Below are 16,793 nucleotides of genomic sequence, written 5' to 3'. Positions count from 1 at the left end.
CACTTTGTTAAATTAGACGCCGATGTGTCAAATCAGGCCGCAAGGATGAAATGTCAAAACAAAAAGCCGCCCATCCCACGATCCTAAATCATGTTTTTACAGTGATAATTTTTTTCTGATCTTCAGATAAAAACTGGGCCTAGTTTAATTATAAATATAAACTAAACACCACATTACAAAATTCGGCAACTGACGCGGTGCAAGGTGCTCAATTGAGCATTTCCGGTGCAATTATTTTCAGTGAATATTCTAAGTTCAAATTCTTAAGAGGAAACCTATAAAAATGGACCCCTCAAAGTCTAATCAAAATTACGATCACGCGTTTTTACAAAAGAAAATGGGAACTTTAACCCTTAATAACTCTAAATATGGGAAAATAGGCAGCTCTTCCAAGGCAGAACCAACATCCTGTCAACCCGAGAAGCTGCAGACTAAGAACAGTTATACTCTTTATGATAGGCATAATATAATAGCCAGCTCGAAGTATGCTACTCCAAAGCAGTTGGATACGTTGTCAAGCCAAAAGGTGGTAGTTGAAGAAAATGATGTGTACGTCCAAGTAGCTAAACCTCAAGTAGCCAGTCCGACCCATTCTGGGCACTTCGGACCTGTGTATGAAAATATTGATTACTATCCTAGCCAGGCTTCACAACAGTGCTATGGTAGTAGAGCTCAACCTCAAGTGCCCATGGCCAACAAAATTTATAATAACACTGGTTCTTCATTGTATGAAAATGTTAAGGGTTTTTACCACTCTTCTTCTGGTGCACAGCCAGGTCCTCAAGTGCCCTCAACTTATCAATACCATCAAAGTGATACACCTGAAATGAAGCATGTTGTGTATTCAGTAATGCATCCTCCCAAACCACAAAGTGTTGATCCAAATGCAGTTTCAAGAGGCATGCTGCAGCCACCTACCTATGGGGGCATTAAAAAATTTACACCACAAATGATTGAGGAAATTAATGGAAGCGATTATGTTTGTATGACTGGAAATATTTCTCAAACTTTGAGTACAAACTTACAATTTCAAACTTCTACAGCAAAAAATTATGACAGGTAAATTACATATTTGATTTTATAGTTTCATGTGTTTATTAACTGTTAGTATAAAAATAATTATCTCAACATGTAACAGGTCCTATAAATTTTTCTAGTGGGAAAACTATTTTTGAAGATACAGATACTATAATGGTTTGTCATATGAAATCAAGGTTGCAAGCAAAAGTAAAAAATGAGGGTTCAATTTGCTGATCATTTAAAATTATTCCACAATATTAAGTGTTAAATTGACGGTCTAATTGGTCCTCTATAGTTTTGAGTTCTATAGTTTATATGAAACTGGACAAAAAACAGTTTGAAGTAGACAAATACTAACTTTTTAGATCACCTGCAACTGGCATTGCTCAAACACCAACTAAAAGTCTGTCACCAGTGAAAGAAAACAAGAAATGCTCAGTAGAAAAAGAAATAAGACCCTCACCAGTTCCTAGCCCAACACCAAGTTTAGCCAGTGTCACCAGTGCAGGAAAGCTGAAATTCAGTGGGAAAAATTTACTCCCTTACAGTGTTACTCCTCCAAAACCTCGAGGTCCATCGGAGGCACAAAGAAAAATTGAGGAAATGACCAGACAAATTGAGGAGGAAATGGAAAAACATGAAGAAGAGGGTGAATATTTTGGTAATTATGTTATATGGAGGTTAGGAAAGACCTTATGCAATAAATGAGATTTCAGGCATTTGCCATACATGTGGTGAAAAAGTGACTGGCACTGGACAAGCATGCCAGGCCATGGGCAATCTATACCACACAAATTGCTTTATATGTTGTTCTTGTGGTAGAGCACTTCGAGGAAAGGCTTTTTACAATGTTCATGGGCGAGTGTATTGTGAAGAAGATTACCTTGTAAGCCCAAATGAAAATGAAGTACACACTTTTTTTTGTTCTTTTTTATGTGTAATACTTAAGCCTCATTGTTTAAGTTTTTTTGAAGTTTTTTAGTTGATTTCAAATAATTTTGGAATGTTTTATTATTCATAGAACTTGAATAATGGAACTTTAATTTATTTTGTTTGATTTATATTCTATTAATATAAACAATTTAATTCATTTTATTGATAATTAATCCATACATCATTTTTAGTATTCCGGATTCCAACAGACCGCAGAAAAGTGCGCAATTTGTGGTCATTTAATTATGGAAATGGTAAGTAGAAAATCCCCCTTATCCTTATTTCCTTCATCTATTCTTTTTGATGTCAGAGGGGTGTTAGGAGGAAATCTTATAACTCTCATGCTACGTATTTGTGATATCTTAATTTTTTTCTTAATATTTGCTCTCATAAGTTTCCTCTGTAGATTCCTCATTGTTACTAGTAAAAGTTCGATTCTTTATCACAGCAAAAAAAAATTACGAGCGCTTTCACGTAAGAAATTTTTTCTGGTGTTGAACAGTTTTACCTAAGAAAACAGCAATGAAATTGATATTAAAATAGAATCTATTAGATCGAATATGAAATCGAGTTACATTTAGATAAATAAATGCTCGAAAAATCATTCTATCTTCTCACATCCTTGACATAGGCAAAATTATGTACGTCTTCTAAAAACACTAACTTTGTTGTCTGAATATTTGCCAGTCGAAATTACCAAAAAAATGTACATGTGTTTATTCAAAATGTGAACTATTTGCATAGGTATAAGACAAAATTTCGACTTATAGCCCCAAAAAATTAAAAGACCAGTAATATGTATGAAAATCGTTTACCGCCGAATGATTTGACAAAATTTATATACAAAACGTTACATTGTCCCTATTAAAATGTTAAATAGTTAACATTTTATATATCTTATTTTTAGATCTTGCAAGCAATGGGAAAATCATACCATCCAGGTTGTTTCCGCTGTTGTGTCTGCAACGAATGTTTAGATGGAGTCCCGTTTACAGTAGATGTTGACAATAAAATATACTGCGTTAATGATTACCACAGAATGTTTGCTCCTAAATGTTCGTCATGTGGCAAGGGTATGTCTGATATTTATAATGTATTTACTGTTTGTAATGAAAATCATTTTGCATTCTTATATACATTATTTCGATGTTACATCTATCAATTTTTTGAGTTAAGAAATAATCAGTACACAGACCTGGATTTTCAATATGTGCCGATATACATTTCTTGATATCTCGGGTAGAAATAGGCCTTTCTCTTTAAAAGATTTAAATAAAAATTCAGCCTGCCTGTTTCATAAATATCTCTTCCAAGGTATAACTCCGGTCGAGGGAACCGAAGAAACTGTACGTGTAGTATCAATGGACAAAGATTTTCACGTTGATTGTTACGTATGTGAAGAATGTGGCATGCAACTGACCGACGAGCCCGACAAAAGATGCTATCCGTTGGAAGGGCATCTCTTATGCAGAGCCTGCCACATTCAGAGACTGAACCATACTCCGCAACATATGCATCCGGTAGCTGCTACTTACCAGTACACTGGCTAAGGCATTGCCGTTTAACTATTAAGGTAAAAGTACATTTCTTTATTTTTATAATTCTCGTTTTATGCATTATCAAAGTGTTTTTTGGGCTTTCTTTTTGTAACGAAAGACTCAGATACATTCCTATATATTTTTTTAATGTTTTTTTAATGGTCGTGCGAGCTTTATTATATTTTTTGAAACGACCTTTCTCCTCTAAGTTATATTATTGTTAAGTACAAACTTGGGAAAGAGATTGATAATAAGGATTTTTTATCAGTGCATCCTTAATTAGTGTATTGGATATTGTTTTTTTTTTATTTTTAGTTAACTATTAAAGTATAGGATATGGTCGGCATTTGGATGAAAATGGTAGGTAATCCTTTAAACTACTACGCTACATTATCAGGTGTCCCTCGTCTTTAAATGGAAATGACTTTGGTAAATTTAGGATTAAAATATACTTTGAACTCGAAAATCCGTTCGATATCTGTGCATCATCAACAGTAGTATAACTATAGTGTCAGCATTTCTCTAAACGGAAATTATAAATGCATCTTGTGAAAATAAACAAGTTGAATACCTACCATAAGCAATAATTGTTTCTGCAAGCCGCGACGAAGTCTGCTGACTTAAAAACGAAGTAGTTAAGGAATATGTTTAATATCCTTAATAATTAATGTAAAAGTTTAGTTTTAAAGTTATGCGGCAGAGTTTTTTTAGACATACAAAGACACCATGGAAACCTATGCACCCCATATGTTGCAGTTAGCTGGCCAGTTTGATGTACTGTCTTTGCTACTTTGAAATATCCAAAATTCGTTTTAAAGCTTAACAAAAAATCATCATTCAGCAATATTTGTATGAAAATTAATGGTATGTCCACTTAGATTATGCTGTACAGAACTTATTTGTGTATTTGTACATACGTTTCTGTGATATACTTTATCTTTTTTGTATTTTAATTATCCACGATGGTTTTGTACCATTTGCAATATGTAAACTTTCTTTTGCTGAATTAAATAAATATTTAAAATAATATTAAGTTCTTTTAGCTGAAATATTTAGTTGTTTTACCCGAGTTGTATAAAGGTACAAAGAGGTTCGTTTAGAAGTGTTTATGTAAGCCATTGCGAGGTACATGGTTTTGGACATATGACACAAGTTAACCTGTATTTATTAAGTTTTTTGTCTGATAGAGGTATCGTGATTCTATATCGGAGGGTTTTTAAAGCTCGCGAGAGCGTTCTCGGATTTATATAATTCAATCTACCAAATGGCTAATTGAAGTTTTTCATTATCGCTAACCTACGATAGCTCAGTACTGTGCAAACCGTACGTTTTTAACTTTGGTAATAACCGACATCTTTCACATGGAAATAAATCTAGAAAAAGCAAACACTGGATACACTGATAAATGGCTTTACAATTGCTAATATGTATTTTTCAACATATACCAATATACAGTAGGGAGCAATTTCCAGGATCTGTGAACTAGCCTAGAATCCAAAACATTATAATCCACTTGTTGCAACCTACTCAAATATATTGAAACTGGAACTGCTGGTAGAAAGGCTATTTTTCCATCTTTAGGAACTTTATCTCCCAAACTTCGTGTTTTCTGCAAATGTTGGTGCGCCCTACTCGCAATTTCAAAAACACAATCTGACAAGTTTTGAGAATTATGCCCCCTTAAAACTGCTTCTTGACTAACTTGATATTTTATAAGAACATCTTGGGGTATTGGTATGAAATTTAATTCTTTGCTGTGAGGAATACTCCTAAAATTGAGTTCTAACTTATAAATTTGTAGCTCATAACTTAAATTTACCTTAATTGCTGCACAATACCCTGAGCTTTGCCCAAATGAGAGGCTGCATGGTCAGCATCCATGTTTCTTATGCCACAACCTTCAAGGATCAAATAATAAATACTTGACACAGTTTGATCAGCATATTTTTCTATGTCTTCTAAAGTTTTAATACTTTGAGTATTTATAATGCTTTGTCTTGCTGAAACTAAGTTCTTTAAGTATCTTTTGCTTAGGTTTGCTTTGGTAATTGCCTAAAACCCCCTTTTTGAGAAGAAAAGAATTATTAAAAAACACAATGTTTTCAAAAATATGCCTTTCAAGTATAGCATGTATGGAGAGGTGTACTGGAGGGCAAGCTTTCTGATTTACAGATTGAATAGCTAATCTATACCTTAAGTTGGCATTTACTAAATGTTTTAAGTGAAGGAATAAAATGGCCCATACTTTGCCTTTGTGAAATTAACTCTTGGTTTGGATGCACTATTAGCATATAGAAATCATAACTTCTAAGAAAAACACAAACCCTTTATTTAAAGTTAAAAAAATGTCAGCAATAGCATTTTCCTAGAGGCCAAGAGTTCAGGCTAGGCCTTCCAAATCAATACCGCCACTAAGTTTGCTTTCAGATTTGTAAACCAAAAGACCTACCTTGGTAAATAGGTAACAATATTCTCCATTGTGTCAGGGAAATGCTACTAAATCTAACAACAAATTTTGGTAGGTACCTTAAATAACTCTATTGCTACTGGATGTTGGGGTACTTGTTTCAAATCTTTGGAGTAACATTTATCTATAACTTCTTCCCAAAATTTTAAGCGCATTAGACCTATGTTACTCTGAGAGACTTGTTCTGGTACTTTAGCTACTTCAACGTTGAACCCTCTTACTGCCAAGGCCACTGACCTTGATGTGTTTTTTAATAGTAAAGTACATATGAAATTTTCATAGTCATATTTTCTGAAATAAAAAAATTTTTGAATTTGATTATAAAGCTACAACCACAGATTTTCACAATAGTCTAGTAATTCTTTGATAATGTTGATTTGTAAATTTGGAATATATATAGTAATTAGCTAAATTGCTAATTATAAATACAGTTTTATTGAAAAACAAGGATTGAAGGTATTTTACAAAATAAAATACATGGAGAATGTTTTACATTTATAGACTCTTCTGTCAAACAAAAATTACTGGTTTAAGACACAAAAATCTACCAATACAACCTCACTCTTAATCCGAATGGCAAATTATATAGTTTATCAAATAAGCATTAATAATCACAAAAAACATTACAACTCTCTTGTTGATTGTAAAATACCTTGCCCTGACTATTTAATTTACAACACTGAAATGTTACAAACTTGATGCTTGCAGAAACCAGAGCGGTGCTTAGGGAAAAACTGAATATCTTAACCTAATGCTTTTTTGGCCATAAAATTCAAAGGCAAATCATAGCCAAGCAATATTCGGTTCAAAGTTGTACTGTTCTACTACAGTTTTCTTATCATTTTTATGAAATAGTCTTACCTAATTAAATCAAGACAGTATTCTGTTGATGTTTGTGTAGTTTTGAATCTGCAGTGAGATTGTAAAGGTATATGCGACAGTAAGTGACGACAATTTAAGTTATTCATTTTTGGAGCTGTTTATAATGCTTTGTTCAATTTAGAACATTTTGTATTAATTAAAATATAAACAATATCAGATGAATCTGTCAATAAAAAAATCTTAAAAATTAAGTAGGGTTAAGGTCGTTTCTGTTCTTCTTCTCTGTTTCGATTTCCTCTCATTTTATCAGCAGTCAAGAGCCGACTGAGATGATAGACCACATCATTTTTAATTCACAGCTGATTATGACATAATAGAACAGGCACCCGGCTAATTAGACATAGGGTTAAAGGTTTAGAAATTGACCAGAAGGAAAGAAGCCCTAACTCTATTTGACGTGTTTGGCTCAGTAATTTCAGGAGTTTTATATTTTTATAAGTTTATTTTATGTTAATCAAAGGGAGTGTATCGTATCGAAGCCCTAATAATGGCTAAAAACTTTTATTTGAAATGGTCTTCGATAAGTAGTGGTTTCAAGATATTGGGAAGAAATTATGGTAAGGTTTATTATATTTAGGGCCGTTACTGACCACTTCATCAAGCAGAAAATTTCCATGAAAACCATAGAACTGAACAATATTCCGCCTGCAGTGTGTAATGTTTATTTTAGCATCTCAAAACAGATTTTACAAAAACACTGGAATCTTAAAAAGTGAAGGAAAATATGAAGTCACTTTAGATCAACGCAAATTGAAGACACCTAAAGGTAATCCCTTTACAGTGGACAGTGAACCCTTAGCTTTGGCAGTTTCAGTAGAATGGAACTCACAAAAAGACAAAATCATACAAAGTAAAATGCACCTTGTAAGCAACAATTTTTGTATCTTAGTCATATAATCAAAAGCCTATAACACAGTAAAAACTCTATTCTCAGTTGTTCCACCTATATGTTTTCTTTTTTAGACAACCCTGTGTAATACAATACTGGATAACCCAAATAATTTAACAAAATTAGATATAGTAAACTACATTGTAAATTACTTAGATACTGATACAGTGTTATTTCAATGCAATGTAAGTATTTACTTGCTTTAAATCTTAAATATTTATGGATTGAATGAGAGTTGTTTCTAAGGAAGATGAAGATTTACTGAAATTCCAAGAAAGTGAGTGGGATCCAGTGATAGATTGGTTTAATAAAAGATTCCATGTTAAGCTGAAAAAATCTATTCAAATGGATGTTTTGCCTGTTAGTGAAGAGGATAAGACCACATTGACACGTCATTTAATGTCCTATAACTTCGCAGCAATTAATGGTAAGTAGGGATATATCAATATATACTCATTATACAAAGTTCATTAGTATTTCCTGAAAGGACCATAAATTTTTTTTTCTTTTTAGGTTTTGTATATGGGGTAGACACACTGAAATCAGTAATTCTTACTCTAGCTACTATTGAAAGGTTTTTAACACCCGATCGCGCCGTTTTATTATCGCGGCTGGAAGAAGAATACCAAAATGGAAAATGGGGACGAATAGAATGGGCCCACGATTTGAACCAACAAGAGTTGCTGGCCAGATTATCAGCAGTAGTTTTTTTTGTATATTTCAATTCTCAGTCCCAAAAAATTCAACAGAAAAATAAATAGTGTTGTTGACAAAATTTCAAATGGATTATGTGATATATGAACAATGCCAGATAAACTTAAACAGAAGTTATTTACAGCAGATCTTAATGAAGATCAAATATTACCAATAGACTAGACTTTAGAAGTAGGGTGATTAATCAGCTATTTAAACTCTAAACATATTTTAATATTATGATTTTATTGACTCATTTTCGATTTTACTCTGTGTTTTCAACATATTCTGAACATATTCTAAATATCGTCTCCGACTCTTCGTAAACACATATAAACTGTTTGGCTTCAAACCTAATTTAAGAAGTTGTTTTATCCTTATTTCTGTAGTTTTGGTGCTGTGAAGCAGGATTTGTGGGGTTTTACAAATGTGCTGAGCAGTGAAACCATTCTTGTATAACAATTCTATCATATTGATTATTCTTCGCAGACTCTTGTTTTGTAGTTGGGGATGTTTTTTTATCAAGTTTTGGATAAAATTTTCATTGCAAAACAACTTTTCTGAAAGATATTGTGACACAGAGTATTCACCCAAAAGGCTTCTATTTTCAGATTCACGTTTGATATGCCTGAAAAATTTCAAAATCCTAAAATTTCATCACATTTCTTAAAAGAAAAATTTAATGGTAATAGAGTTAATGGACTATTCCTATTCCACAATATTCACATCGGCATTTGTGGTATTATTTGTTATAAGCTTAAGGGTCATTTAAGAACCCATTTAATAAAAGATATACTATGTGATGTATAACTAATCTGATTAAACAGAGAAAATTGCAGTAGACTTTTAGGTAGATTAACACTTACTTATATAAAATATCTTCTTTACATCTCACCATCCATGTTTTAAGATTACTGATATCATTTTTCTTTATAAATTCAAATCTATTTGATGCCAGTGATTGGCTATATTTTAATATCCATAGATCGTTTAAAACTTGTTCTTTAGTAAACCCATAATCTGAAAGCATTTTTATGCTGAGTTTAAGAAAAACATATATTATGTTTAATTAAATCATCTGTTATATGTAGATGCAGGTGGTCCAAATTTAATGAGATTAGAATTTTCTCAGAATCAGAAAAAAATATTAAACTGCTAATGAACCTAACATGTTACTTTTTTAGAAATACTTTAAATATCATGTAATCCTAATGCTAATTGAATCTTGAACACCTTATAACTCCATGTCAAAGCAGAAGTTTATCTACTTGCTTACCATAATAAAATTGAAGCATTTTTTCAATATCTTCTATATTTTTAAAAATTAAAAAATTTTTCTTTGATAGTATATCACAAACCTCTTCTTGAGTCACCTAAAAATGTGTTACATTTTGCTATACTAATATCTTTTCTTGTAATATTAACTTACACCAAATATTCTAACTAAATCTTTAATTTTTTTAATAATATTATCCCTGTTCGATCCAAATTCATTGACTTTGCGTACTGAAAGCCTAGCCAATGGAATACTGGTATTTAATGAAATTGGTAACTTTTCCAAGCTGTCTAGCTTTTCAAGTAAACATGCCTCTGAAAGTAGGAATGGATACTTTATAAATACCCCCCCGGATAACCCTTTCTCTTTGCATAAGTTTGAATTTAGCTTAATTATGTTATTAGGTGTTGTGAGGAGTTTCTTGTTGGACGACAGTATTTTTATGGCTTTAGCTTCTTGCAAGCCTAATATGTCCTGAATTTTACTTTTGGCGAGTTTCGAAAACTCAACGTTTTCTTTAGTGTTAGAATAGTTTGGCTCCGTTGGTTGTTCTACACTTTTTGCCAGTTTTTCAGAATTAGAAGTATAATGCACAAGTATACCCAAGGAATTTGGAAACAAGCCCCTATTTTTCAAGACTTTACAGGTAACATTCATACTGTGTTCACAATTAAAATAATTACAAAATTAAATTAAAATGATACAATCATTAATCTATCGTATTGTAATTAGCTTTGAATGTTCACAGCAAATAACAAAATAAACATATTAAAAAATATGAAATTGAGGTTAGATTGCTGAATCAAAACAAAACCTATTGGTCTGTGATTTGGGAAAATGAGATTGTGTCTTTTTTTAACTTACAGCACTTAATAAGGAGAGAAATATATACGTATGTCGATACGATACTGACAGATTCTAAATGTCTTTACAGTCGATGATGGCTAATATTATTCCCATTTTATGATTTTCTTTACAAAATTTTAAAATAACACAAAAAATTCTACATGCGTTGCTGTTCACTCTAGTGCGTCATACAATTCACTTTTCTCCTTGAACTTGAATTTCTAAATCGGTTTATTTTTTCCTGTAGTCGTCATTTTGCTTAATAACTGCTGGCAACTTAGGTGCATGTACAATATTCCCCATTCTTGAAGATGCTAAACCTGAGAATCAGGAAGGAGACGTAATTGGGGCTAGAATGCAAAATCCAGAAGTGTGGTCTTTTCAGACACCACAAACCTCCTTCACTATTCAGGAATTTTACAACACACTCCCTGTGAATAAAATAAACAGGTTTAGTTTCAACCATTTGGTAAGATTTGATTTTCAGTATTTAGGTAAAATTGAGAGTAAAATTTATTACTAAATGATAATACTAGGCTCCCCTATGTGAAAAAAATTGAACTGTGGATTTGTCTTTATTACGATTTAATGCCTGTAGATGTTCGGGAAATATCTGTGCAATGTTTCTACAATTTAATCAATTAAGACCATTTTGTAATATGGTATAATTTTTCCTTCCATTATATAAGTTTTATGTTCTTACTTATACCTGTAGATGATGGTTAAATAGGAGTAAAAGTGACATAACATATCCACTTTCCATTGTCACTGGTATATCTTCAGATAGTTAAACAATCTAAAAGACCAACATAGTTGTTTTTATAGGTATCCATAGTATTGCCAAACTGTTTGAGAGTACCAGAAAGTGTACTTAATGTCCTGAGTGATGATTGTGACTATTACAAGATTAGAGACTTAAGTTTGTCCGATATAGTGAATTCTAATTTTATAAACCACTTTGTCAAGAAAGGTAAGTTAAGAGGTTCTATAATAACAAAATTTGGCTTAAATGATGTATGTTTGTATTTTAAAGAATAAGCTTGATGATGATGGTGTTAAGCCAAAACATAAGATAAAAATTCCAATTCTCATTATTGCCATCTTACAGTTGAAGAAAAGTGCTAGTAGTAAAGTGTCATTTTTAAAATATATCTTGTCAAACAAGGCAGGAGAATTTTGACAAAAATTTTATGTGTATATCACATGGATTTTAAGATTCAAATGGGGTGTCTCAAATTTAAAACCACACTTAATACTTGTGTTAAATACAGTGATACTTTACAGTCTTTTTGTTTTAGGAAAGTTAATTTTGCTCAGTATTGGAACCAGAATCGATTGTGATAATTGTTGTGCCGTCACTCCCTTTGGAAAGTTAGTATTGTCGTTAACAAAAGACACATATCAGAGTTTTGGTCTCGACGGTAAACTATCGCATTTCACTAAGAGGAATAAAGATAGATACAGTAAGTGCAAACTGTTATTTTACTGTCTACCAGGTGAAGTTCTAAGTAATACTTCTGTTGATTGTGCATAAAATATTTTTGTGTTAAAACGATACCAAACTATTTGTAAGGCATAAGATCGAGTTTGAGATATCAACGCACATTGTTTCTAACAATTTTAATTTTCATAACAAAATTAACTAACAATTTTTATATATCAATTGAAAGAGCTTCCAATTATTGGGCATATATGGAGCGGCAGGATATTTTCTGCAAATCAAAACCTATCTTTCAATTTGAATAAAAGTTTATCAATTTTTCATTAGAGAAACATGAGTTGGAAACCATTTGATGCCTTAGAAAAGAGGCCACTTTCGCTCACTAAATGTCAGTTACACGGTACCCACTTTCAATCACTAAATATCAGCTACATGACACCTACGTTCGCCCACTAAATGTCAGCTACACTAGTCACGTATTTCATGAGTTTTTAAAACAAAAAGATCACCCGATCACCCCGATTATTAATTTATTACGCACATCTTGTCTATTGCCGTGCTAACACTCGACTGAATCATTCAAGAAACAATATTGGTACGAAAATATACAATCTGATTTTTGCAAAGGTACAGCTCAGGTCGTACCGTAAAGAACGATCGATACGCGCAACGAAATAATAAATGTATCTGGTTTTTAAAATTACTAGCTATTGAAGATATGGAAAATTAATTCTGTAAATGGTAACTTTGTTTCATCCCCATATCTAGGCATCGATTTTTTGAGCGCACCGTAATTAAATTTTTAATATTTCTACATATTGTAGATATAAATAATGAAATCGGTATGTAATGGGTAAATGAAATTAAATTTAAAAAGGGACAAAATCTGGCAACGCCTTTTTGAACCCCTTACTAAGAAATCACTAATGTCTTAATGAGGCTGATAAGACAATAATTGAAGTTTTCAGGCTACAGAGGATAAAGGGTCGAAGTAACAACAATTAAGTTTATGTTAATCCTTTTGGAACGAGCACTCTGAAAATTGAAATTTTCGAACTTTCTTGATAACAAACTTACGTTGTCGGGATAGGTTCATGTCAATTATTTGGGACGACTGTGTTCGAAATTTCACTTTTTTTAACCATATTTGTGAAATAAAATTTTATGAGTTGTAAAACTTTTTTTAGGAAATCATTGAATCTTGGTGAGATTTTTATTTAAACCTGCATTTATACTTGTCAAAAACAAAAACACAAAAACAGTACTACTAAAACGTTCTTGCTGACATATCACTGTTAAAAGTCTTGAAATGCATTTCGAGTTACACTACGGCAAAAAGGAAATAAAACCTAAGGAGAAATTAAAATTTGAATCCACTCTGCATATACGTATATTTTTAAATGTTATTTTCTACCAGAAGCATTGAAAAAATTGACGTAATATATTCTACATAAAGGTAATCCATTCGGCGAGAAAAATACCAATCCAGCTGACTTCCCACAAACGCGTCTAAGCCAGACAAAAAATTACGCCCCATTGACTATTTGTATTATTTGAATTGTTTCAGACAATGCCAAAGTTCAAAGATGTTCCGACCTTGAAGACACTAGCTCTAAAGAGCATTGGGTTGTTCATTGTCCATACCACACCGGCAATTATGAACAACGTGCAGTATATTAGAGATTCCCAGAAACTAATAACCAATGTTCAGAAAAGTATCGATAGGCTAAATGAAACGTTGGTCTCGTATGTTCCTTATTATTTGTACGAATCAATGGCTGTGGAAGTACTGCAAGCTGTCAGGGCTTTAATAGAGAAAACAAAAAAGCACTATTATCCTCGAGTTTCGATGTCCAAATACTGGACCGAAATGAATATCGTAGTTAGTTTAACGGAAGTTGTGCTTAACTCACGATTAAGAAGCGTTGACTTTTCTCAATGGCCCAAAATAATGCGATATGTCTTGTATAAAAACTTAGAGAAAATGAGCGGTTTGGAGAATCTTAATCTCGGATCATGCACCGGAGATTGCAAGACTATGGAGCTTGACAAAAGTATTTTATGCGGCATTAGGAATATGAAAAATCTGCGTTCTATTTGTCTTTGCTTTGACTGTAGCGATGTGATCATTCAAACCATATCTGAAAACTGCGCGCATATACAGTGTATTGATGTGATGTCATCCCGGTCAGTAACAGACCGCAGTATTCCGTACTTATTAAACTGCAAAAATTTAAAGGAACTGCAGTTACATCGCACCTCAATCACCACCGCCGGCCATTCAAAGTTAATCTGCGGATTGCCGAAGTTGCGGGATATAGGAAGATGCGATGAATTCAGTGATATTATCGAGCACATTAGCCAGAGGGAGATTCATTACGGACCCTTTGAATTAAGAAAGGTCCATACGAGAGATCTGACCACTGAAAGTGCAATCCTTCTAGTCAGCATGTTTCCGAAACTGGAATTCATATCTCTTTTCTATTATGATTTGAGAATCGCGGATTTATCGGCATTTATATCCTTGAACCATTTAAGGGAAGTCAAGTTCTTGTCGTGTGCATTCTACGAGCATTCCTTGAACGAACTTTTGAAAGTGGGAGGATTTAAGCTCACCCACCTTCACCTGGAACATGTCGAAGAAATGGATATGAACGTTCTAGTAGTGATAGGGAAATATTGCCCGAAAATCAAAAGTCTAGTCTTTTACAACTGCGATTTTAGGTACTTTGCGAATGAAAGACCTATTGGACCCACCATGTGCTCCCAACCCTTCAGAAATTTAGAACGGGTATTTTGGGTTGTGGACGGTAGTATAAGTCATTTGGAAGTGATTTTGACTTACGCAGTCAACATTAAATACATACATTTGGGCTCATCCACGGGTATTACGCATTCAAACCTGGTGAATATACTTAGAGTAAACCCGATGAAGTATTTGGAAGAACTGAGAGTACTTTATAGCTGTGACATGAGCATGAGGACTGTGGAGCTGCTTTTAGCCAGTTGCCCGAATCTCAAGGTTTTATCGGAATTGGAAAGTTGGCAGGGTATTTCTATGGATGAACTCAAAGCTTTCAAGAAGCATATTAAGGAGGTGAATTTTGATTTGGATATTAGCCCCACATTATCCTTTACCAGTTGTTAAATATGCTTTACTCATAAACCAGATCAGTGGCCAAATATTAAAAGATAAATATCGTATATTAGCTGTTGTAATATAGCATGTAATGCAGAGTTTGGTGAAGGAACGTCCAGTTGCAAGTCTTAATGCAAAATAAAATGACGAAGGCGCTTTTCAAATAGAGCCTAGTTATACCAGGGAAAGTAAGGCTGCTATACCTATCTCTGCCGTAATTTTGATACATCGTGGTCTGGGAATTATATAGTTCTATATCTAATAGCTTAAGCTCCAGCTACTGCAAGCTGTGCCTTGTAGCTAATTAAGTATAGTAGAGCGGGCCTAATCTTTTTTAATAGCATATCGCTAACCATCTTTAGTTCCTTACAAACGAGTGTTCCGATAAAAACAATGAATTTCCGGAAAATAAGGTAGAGGCAAAAATACTGAGTCACAGTTCTGTCCAGTTTGGAATCATTCTGGTAGTCACTTTGATTTATTGTGAAACTCCACGTGTTTCCTGTTTTAAAAACACAAAGCTCCAAAGTTCAGAGATAATCTTATTTCTGTAAACTAGATAGCAGCTGCATCAATGTAATGCATTTTAGCCGTTTTGTGTTACAATATATTTTAGAGGTAAGAAGCAATATATGGTTAATCACTGTGATGGAACCATCACGCGTTAACAATCCTAGGTATTGGCCGTTTTGTTTTCATGGTTTTTGTTAAATTTTACATGTAATAATGGAAATTACTCATAATATATTTTCATAAAACTTTAACCACGCATTTTATTTAATTAACCCTTCAAAACATACTTACCTAAACTCAGCACAACTCTTATATATTGATTGCTTACAAATAACAAAAAGGTAAGTTGTTTTGTTGGGTAAATTAACGCGTGTTTTAGTGGAAATGATCTTTTTCAGTTGTCGAAATTGATTTGACGAGCAAATTGATCCAGAACAAGCCGAATTATGACCGAATCACGACTGCTTTAAATTCTTTAGAGCGATTTTCGGTCATATTTAATTGGAAACCTCCTGATGAATCCATCTGTCCATCTTCAGCAGCCAAATATTTCGACTCGCTGAAATACGTGGTTCAACGATGCGAACCCAAGAGTGAAACACATGTAGTATACTCTATAAAATCGCCCACATTGGAAGGAGAATGCGATGAAGAGGATATTGTAGATTTTGCGGAATGGCTGGGAATGGTATCGCTGGATGGCGATTTCACTGGTAGTGCTGGAGACTATGTAAATAGTTATGAAGCTCCAGAACCCAACGTTGAAGTCGGGCAAATCAGGGTTTTACTATTAAGGGGGTTTTATCAAAGTAGTGACATACTGAAACTTCTAGAAGTGCTGCGGTAAATTTGAACATATAGTAAAGATAAACTGATAAATAATTTATTTTTAGTGCGTACAATGTCGGGCAAGACGATTTATGGGTTGCCGCCTACGTACAAGGTTTCTCAGATTCACCTGTAATAGAAGGGAAGGAAGAACACCACTACTTCACCAACGGCGATAACGGGAATATCTATGTTTTGAAAAAAGATAAATTTATATTGTGCCAACAGAGATGTTCTGCAAAGCGGTATAAATAACCAATTCGAATGTTAATAAATTTTTGTGAAAATCCCCTCGTCAAAACCCAATTTCTACTTCGGTAAATTTTTT

The 16,793-nt window shown here is 33.2% G+C and overlaps 5 protein-coding genes across 9 annotated transcripts; 3 read left to right on the top strand and 2 right to left on the bottom strand.

Annotated features, from left to right (window-relative positions):
• The first annotated feature begins 52 nt into the window (after positions 1–52).
• Positions 53–4,520, top strand: jub (LIM domain-containing protein jub). 3 transcript variants are annotated; one of them, XM_066302986.1, is made up of 7 exons: positions 53–1,059; positions 1,386–1,681; positions 1,737–1,927; positions 2,145–2,207; positions 2,861–3,026; positions 3,268–3,526; positions 3,807–4,520. In XM_066302986.1, exons 1-6 carry the CDS (start codon positions 284–286, stop codon positions 3,501–3,503), a joined length of 1,728 nt encoding a protein of 575 aa, XP_066159083.1. In that variant the 5' UTR covers positions 53–283; the 3' UTR covers positions 3,504–3,526; positions 3,807–4,520. The 3 variants fall into 3 exon arrangements, with proteins under 3 accessions (XP_066159083.1, XP_066159084.1, XP_066159082.1); XM_066302987.1 differs by having other exon boundaries at positions 1,737–1,906; positions 3,268–4,520; XM_066302985.1 differs by having other exon boundaries at positions 3,268–4,520.
• sicily (NADH dehydrogenase (ubiquinone) complex I, assembly factor 6 homolog sicily) lies at positions 702–7,026 on the bottom strand. Of its 2 annotated transcripts, XM_066303016.1 has the most exons (5): positions 6,820–7,026; positions 6,018–6,249; positions 5,311–5,543; positions 5,019–5,260; positions 702–821 (listed from the first exon to the last, which is right to left on the bottom strand). In XM_066303016.1, exons 1-5 carry the CDS (start codon positions 6,924–6,926, stop codon positions 808–810), a joined length of 828 nt encoding a protein of 275 aa, XP_066159113.1. In that variant the 5' UTR covers positions 6,927–7,026; the 3' UTR covers positions 702–807. The 2 variants fall into 2 exon arrangements, with proteins under 2 accessions (XP_066159113.1, XP_066159112.1); XM_066303015.1 differs by lacking the exon at positions 702–821 and having other exon boundaries at positions 4,888–5,260.
• Positions 7,014–8,511, top strand: l(2)k14505 (ATP synthase mitochondrial F1 complex assembly factor 2 homolog l(2)k14505). The gene is made up of 5 exons (XM_066303018.1): positions 7,014–7,397; positions 7,511–7,704; positions 7,804–7,914; positions 7,976–8,156; positions 8,243–8,511. The coding sequence occupies exons 1-5, from the start codon at positions 7,328–7,330 to the stop codon at positions 8,488–8,490; spliced, it is 804 nt and encodes a 267-aa protein (XP_066159115.1). The 5' UTR covers positions 7,014–7,327; the 3' UTR covers positions 8,491–8,511.
• A 138-nt stretch (positions 8,512–8,649) lies between these two features.
• On the bottom strand, positions 8,650–10,486 carry mTTF (mitochondrial transcription termination factor). Its single transcript, XM_066303005.1, has 4 exons — positions 9,852–10,486; positions 9,699–9,795; positions 9,289–9,442; positions 8,650–9,050 (listed from the first exon to the last, which is right to left on the bottom strand). Exons 1-4 carry the CDS (start codon positions 10,353–10,355, stop codon positions 8,660–8,662), a joined length of 1,146 nt encoding a protein of 381 aa, XP_066159102.1. The 5' UTR covers positions 10,356–10,486; the 3' UTR covers positions 8,650–8,659.
• Positions 10,487–10,601: 115 nt separating this feature from the next.
• Positions 10,602–16,755, top strand: LOC136350864 (ribonuclease P protein subunit p40-like). 2 transcript variants are annotated; one of them, XM_066302995.1, is made up of 6 exons: positions 10,602–10,725; positions 10,792–11,013; positions 11,370–11,514; positions 11,843–12,007; positions 16,036–16,480; positions 16,531–16,755. In XM_066302995.1, the coding sequence occupies exons 2-6, from the start codon at positions 10,900–10,902 to the stop codon at positions 16,718–16,720; spliced, it is 1,059 nt and encodes a 352-aa protein (XP_066159092.1). In that variant the 5' UTR covers positions 10,602–10,725; positions 10,792–10,899; the 3' UTR covers positions 16,721–16,755. The 2 variants fall into 2 exon arrangements, with proteins under 2 accessions (XP_066159092.1, XP_066159091.1); XM_066302994.1 differs by lacking the exons at positions 10,602–10,725; positions 10,792–11,013; positions 11,370–11,514; positions 16,036–16,480; positions 16,531–16,755 and adding an exon at positions 13,553–15,888 and having other exon boundaries at positions 11,867–12,007.
• The last annotated feature ends 38 nt before the right edge of the window (positions 16,756–16,793 follow it).

This window comes from Euwallacea fornicatus, chromosome 4, assembly GCF_040115645.1.
Source record: "Euwallacea fornicatus isolate EFF26 chromosome 4, ASM4011564v1, whole genome shotgun sequence".
NCBI classification, from domain to species: Eukaryota; Metazoa; Arthropoda; class Insecta; order Coleoptera; family Curculionidae; genus Euwallacea; species Euwallacea fornicatus.
The sequence above is the reverse complement of the archived record's forward strand: the minus strand, read 5'-3'. Positions and strand labels throughout refer to the sequence as shown.